Source organism: Zingiber officinale, chromosome 8B (assembly GCF_018446385.1).
Source record: "Zingiber officinale cultivar Zhangliang chromosome 8B, Zo_v1.1, whole genome shotgun sequence".
NCBI classification, from domain to species: Eukaryota; Viridiplantae; Streptophyta; class Magnoliopsida; order Zingiberales; family Zingiberaceae; genus Zingiber; species Zingiber officinale.
In genome coordinates this window covers 39,073,497-39,079,873 of record NC_056001.1, presented here as the reverse complement: position 1 = coordinate 39,079,873, position 6,377 = coordinate 39,073,497, and the positions used below count along the sequence as shown (strand labels likewise).

General features: G+C 37.1%; 2 protein-coding genes across 2 annotated transcripts; one reads left to right on the top strand and one right to left on the bottom strand.

Moving 5' to 3' along the window:
• The first annotated feature begins 756 nt into the window (after positions 1-756).
• Positions 757-1,836, top strand: LOC122017271 (steroid 5-alpha-reductase DET2-like). The gene has a single exon (XM_042574836.1). The coding sequence runs from the start codon at positions 924-926 to the stop codon at positions 1,698-1,700; it is 777 nt and encodes a 258-aa protein (XP_042430770.1). The 5' UTR covers positions 757-923; the 3' UTR covers positions 1,701-1,836.
• On the bottom strand, positions 1,683-6,153 carry LOC122017272 (mitotic-spindle organizing protein 1A-like). Its single transcript, XM_042574838.1, has 2 exons — positions 5,813-6,153; positions 1,683-1,804 (listed from the first exon to the last, which is right to left on the bottom strand). Exon 1 carries the CDS (start codon positions 6,085-6,087, stop codon positions 5,839-5,841), a length of 249 nt encoding a protein of 82 aa, XP_042430772.1. The 5' UTR covers positions 6,088-6,153; the 3' UTR covers positions 1,683-1,804; positions 5,813-5,838.
• Positions 6,154-6,377: the final 224 nt, after the last annotated feature.

Sequence of the window (6,377 nt, the reverse complement as noted above, 5' to 3'; positions counted from 1 at the left end):
CCACATGAACTGGTCGCTAACAAAGATGGCCTGGGTATAGGGTCTAACACGAGAAAAGAGAAGAGCGAGATGAGAGGAGAAGAGGATTTAAGGCTTTAGTTTTGAAAACCAACAACGGAAATGAAGGGAAGGGAAGGGAAGTAGAGGGTCAAAAAAATGCCCGTCGAAAATTTTGTATCCATCCTTGGCAGCTGAGAAATCTAGAACAGAATTTATATATATATTAAAAAAAATAGCATATTTGTAATCTTCTATAATTGATCGGATAAGAACAACAACTAAAACAACTTCTTTTTTTTTTACAAAATCATTAAATGCCCTTTTCATTTATCAACGATAGGGTATTTTAGGGCCACTATTTAGTGTTCACTATTAAATTTATTTTTTAAAATCCATCGCACCTTTATTGTTACTAAAAAAAACTCAAAGAAAAAGTGGAAGGCTGCGGAGGTAAGGTAAGAGCTTACGCCGCCGATATTTGTCATCAATTTTTCAGGGCAGGCCAGTTAAATCGAAGTATTTTCTGAGAGTAAATTAAAAAAATCCTTAAATATAATTTTATTTTTCATTAAACTTTTCAATTGAGAACTTTTTTTTTAAAAATCTAATATATTTTTTATATAATTAAATAAAAAAATAGTCATAATGCTTATTTTAGTTTTTTGATATCTAAAAAATATGAAAAATAATTAGATAAATTAATATCTATTATATTATATTTAATTAGGAAGTAGAAATAAAAAAAAAATTGTAACGGGGATTATATGTAAAGTTTAAATTGTGACTGGGACTGCTTGCAAAATTTGCTTTCTTTTCTAACCCTTTTCCCCCTTAAGATCTGTTTTTCCGCTGCCTCTGGTGCGCGAATCCTTCCTTGTAGGCGAAGATCTTCTTCTTCTTCTTCTTGCAATCCGAGTAAAAAAATGGAAGGATTTGAAGACTCCGATCTCTTCTCGATCGCGCTCTTATCGCTCTACGTGATGTGCCCGCTCACGGTGGCGTCGCTCCAGTTCCAGACGGCGCCCTACGGGAAGCATGTCCAGCCGGGATGGGGGCCGTCGCTGCCCGCGCCGCTCGCCTGGTTCCTCATGGAGAGCCCTACGATTTGGCTCACTCTCCTCCTCTACCCTCACGGCCGCAATCGCTCCCACCCCGTCGCCCTCGCCGTCCTCTCCCTCTACCTTCTCCACTACGCCCACCGCACCCTCATCTACCCCCTCCGCCTCCACTTCTCCTCCAGGAAAGCCACCGGCTTTCCCCTCCTAATCGCGTTCTTCGCCTTCGCCTTCAACCTCCTGAACGCTTACCTCCAATCCCGCTCCATCTCCCACTACGCCGACTACACATCTCAGCGGTGGGCTTGGCCGCGGGCGGCGGTCGGCGCGGCCATTTTCTTCTGGGGCATGGCGATCAACATCTCCTCGGACCTGGCGTTGGTGAGGCTCAAGGCGAAGGGGGAAGGGTACAAGATACCCAGGGGAGGGTGGTTCGAGCTGGTCAGCTGCCCAAACTACACGGGGGAGATGATGGAGTGGCTGGGTTGGGCGGTGATGGCGTGGTCGCCGGCGGCCCTGGCCTTCTTCCTGTACACTTGCTCCAACCTGGGACCCCGGGCGAGGGCCAGCCTGCAGTGGTACCGGGCCCAGTTCGGAGACGCCTACCCCAAATCTAGGAAAGCATTTGTGCCCTTCATCTACTGAGCTTGCTTTTCACTGAGAACAATATCAGTTGTCTTTCTGTATCACAATCAACCTCATCATGAGATGAGCCTGGTTGATGAGTTTGCCATAAATTCTTCAAGTTCCTGAAGAAAACAATCATCATTTCACTCTTAAACTTTATTTTCTGGCATAATTTTCAATCTGAGCTTATCCACCAAGATAATTACTGGTACATACCGTTTCTTAATGAAAAATTCGCTTCGTGGTTCTTTAAATCATAGCTGATAATAAAAGGCCTGAAAGTCTTTTTAATCTTAAGAGGAACGCCACCGTAATATAAAACAAAGAAGGAAAGCTTCATCACTCACTTTTCTTTTGTTTTTGTATTGTTACAACTACTTCTCATGGATCCAGTTTTGATCCTAACCGAGCTAAATACTTCAGTGAAGGTTTCCTCTACGATTCACTTGCAAGATTTATACAATTGAACTACAACAATTAGCATAATACAACTATGAATTCATTCATTAGCCTGGCAAAAGAGATGATACAAAGTACGTCCTAAAGACAATGAATTATGGCATAGTTCTAGGCTCTGTGATCGTGTGCTCGCTCATCAATTCATAAAACCAAACTTACCCATTAAACTTGATACAGATAAAATGGTTATAAGTGTCTAAGTGTACAAGTTAAGTGACCAACCTTTCTTTTCCTACTTTGCCTTCCAGTGTGTCACCTGTAGCCAGGACCTCCTTCATGTCCCAATTGTCATCTTCCCAAGTTCTACTCTGCCGAATCACCCCGACTCGCTGTGAGTGCTTGCTTCACAATTCACATCCTTCCAATGGGCTAGAAACCTACATATAGCTGATCACTGATACCATTCACCAGCTGAAGCACTCAAGCATTCGTCAACCATCTCATCTGGTCGGATGAGAATTAAAAACTTAGGGTTATATTCAATATTGAATTTTTAATTACTTGAATAATTTTTATGGATTTTAAAAATCTAGCTGTATTCAATCTAAACTTTTATAAACTCCATAAAAATTTAATATTATCCATATCAGATTTTTATAGAATTTTAAAAAATCATGTGGTATTGAAAACATTTTAAAACTCTATGAAAATCTTTTCGTATTCAAACTTTCAATAGATTTTCATAGATTCTTTTAAAATTCTTTGGATACAAACTTTAAGCCTTTGGTAAACTTTAAAAAATAAAAGAAAAAGACATTTATTCATCTTTAAGAAAAAAAAAATAGATCCGCTACCTTAGCGGCCCCCTTACTGTCGGCCCTACGGATATGGAGGGAGGTTCATGCAGATACACAGGCCATAGGTGCATGGCGGGGTAAACCCCAGGTCGTCAGTTCCTAAAAATCGACCCCTAGCCATTACGCCAGAGATACTATGCGTCCACCGTCTGCGCTACGCCTTGGGGGCATCTATTCATCTTTAAGATTTCTATAGGCTTTTAACCCAACACATCTCTCTCTCTTTTCGATCGTTGTCACCTCTCATTTCCCTTCCTCCACGGTTCTGCATTTTCCTTGCTCCTAGATTGACCTCCTCCTCCATTGAATCCGAGCGCCACCTACTAATCAAGCGCTCTTTTTCCGTTTCCTCGGCTCTTCTTCGATCTCTCTCTCACAGGTAGGTGAACATCTATTGGGATTACACTGTTTGACTTTATTGTTTTGGTTCGCCCAGAAGAAATCGTGGCACTTTGTATTTTTTTGAATCTGCTGCTGGAAGCATCCACTCTCGTCTGAGCATCAGCTACCTTGATTATTGTGTGATCGTCGATTTGTATGTGTGTATTTTGTTTATGGGCGTATTTTGTTTGTATGTGTGATGGTAAAAATTGATCTTTTCTCATATTTTCCTTTTTTATCGATTGGATAAATTTTTTGTGCGCGATATAGGATACCCGATAATGAAGTAGTATTTTTATTTAAAATTAAAAATAATAAAATTTACATTTATGAACTAGATAATGAAATTTTATCATCTTTGCCTGATCACGATGGTGATTGATTTAATCAATTATTTGATACTCAAAAATAACAATGAGCAAATGTCAATACATGAAGAGATATAATAACGAATTGAATGTGGAGCGATGTTCATCATATTAGCAATAATGAATCTTAGATTTTGTTTCTTTTCCGTAGAATACTATTGAAAGCATATCACAAATTCTCAGTATTTTTTTATTATATGGATATTTGATATTGATATTGATATTGTGTATCATTAAAAAGTATTGATTAATTAATTATTTATGTTTATTTGAAAATTTGATTTCTATAAATTGAAGATGACTCATTTGTATTTGTTTATACTGATAAAAGAGTATTAAAATGTATGAAATCAAAAAGAAAAGGAGAAAAATGATTATTGAGAAATTCTATTTTTATATTTTTCTAAATATTTTTTATATATTTTAAATTAATAGAATATGAGAATAATCTTTTTCTACTTAGTACTCATATTTGATGGGAGTGTTAGATAATGACTTATAAGATATTATTAAATTATGAAATCCATAAATTTCCATGAAAAAATTTATAAATTTCTATAAAAGTCTAGCAAAAAAGTTAATAGAACTCCATATAATTTTTTTCACAACTCTGTATAATTTTATAAAAGTCAATAAAAATCTATCAACTGTATAAAAATCTATCACTAAAAAAAATTCAATGAAATTCGTTAAATCTCCTGATTGAATACATCTCCTACATTATATTTTGTGAAATTTATAATCACTTTCTGCAATGACTCAGATGTTAGCATGTTCATACTTTGGGTGGTCAAGCATGACTTAGATTTTGCTTGTTGCTTAGATAAATGTTTGACTAACAATTCTCATGAGTAATTCTACATTAATCTCAAACATTCACTAAATTGCAAAATGGCCTGCAAATTAGATTTCAAACTGAATAAACTTTTGATAAAGCATTTAATCATGCAATTCAAGTTATTGTTTTTATTACAATCTTTTTGGTACTTCATAGTGTTATGTTTTTACCTTTTACCTAATTATCATATATTTCTCCACAAATTCCTACAGAAAACCAATAATATGAGGCTCAATTGTTCAAAATAATGTCCACTTAATTCATCTACTTAGGAAACACATCAAGAAAGTAGCATAGAATCTATAGACCCTTGGCAAATAGAAGCCCTTCATAAGCATGAGCATGTGATACATGAATTATCATTTTGATGTTCAAATTTATATTTATTTGAAAGCACCTATTACAGAAGAGACGATGAATATGATAAGAAATAGGATCCGGAAGTCATGATTGCACTTATTGAGAAAATTCCGAAAGATGCAATTAAGATTGTAGAGACATATACTTAGACAATCAATAAATGGACATTAACTGAGACAGAAAATATCAAAGAAGACTTGATTAGCAACGAGTAAATATGATAAATTCATTTAAATATAGATGATGATTTAAATCCATCTATATAATTGACCTCACTTAGTGGAATAATAACTTTATTGTTGTTGTTGTATTATAGAAGACCTATTAAGTGATTATCCCTACTATACGGATTATTCATCTACTCATATACCAACATTGGACCCAACATATTGACACCACCACATCAAGTTAGACACAGAATTAACAACACCCAGACAACTAAATCGATTTGTGTTGGGTACTCGTAATCAAGTCTGAATAAGAAAAGTGATTATCCAATTGGTATTGATTCTACGTTTGGCAGTTGAAGCCATTGAAGAGGAATCTTTGGAACTTGGATCATTCACTTAAACAATGTGTCATGATTTGCAGACCAGTAACGTGGGAACTTTCTTCTGATGAGGATTTTGTAGAATGTGTTCGACTCCTAAACATTAGTTTTCATCAGGATTGGATCTGTTCTTCCCATTTTATTTATGTAGAATTTTTTTTTAAAAAAAACATTGCGATCAAGACAAATGGCCACAGCACACAAATAGAGATATAAGGTACAACACTCTTTTGGGATGCTAGTGGAGAACGAGTAAATTCTCGATCATGAGAAACATCAAAGTGAGGCATTTATCATATCTCGAAATGGTTTACTGGTCCTGAATCACATAATGGAAAGAAAGAAAAATGACATGGAATTGATAGGAAATCTACTACCTAGCAATGGAGGCACGAAGGCGCATCTACTGGCGGGGATTTGCACGGGAAGAAGAGGCGGAGGAGGTGGCGGTGGCGGAGGGTGCCGAAGGGCCGGGCCGCTGGGAGATCTCGCGGACGAGGGTGGCTAGGGCTTCGGGGTTGACGCCGCGATCGCAGAGGGCGATGAGGAGGGAGAGGGTGTGGCGGTCGAGGCCTGTCTCCAGAATATTCGACATCTGGAAGGCCAGTTCGAGCGTCTCCTTCGCGTTCCTCGCCGCCTCCGCCGATTCCATAGCAAGCTCTCGCTCCAATAACCTTTCCTCTTCTTCTTCCGTTCCTCAAAGGAAATTTTATTTCACCTCCTAAAGTTTACGAGTTTTCATTCAACCCCTCCACAGTTCAAAAATTCTCGAAACTTTCCTTTAAAAATTTTAAATTCATGACGGATGTCATCTCTAATAAAATTATATTACATATTTACCCGTTTCATTTGATTAATAATAAAAAATAACTAGGAATCCATAAGAGCACAAAACAATTTGATAATATTAAACCGGTCACAAGTATTTCTAGGAAAACACAG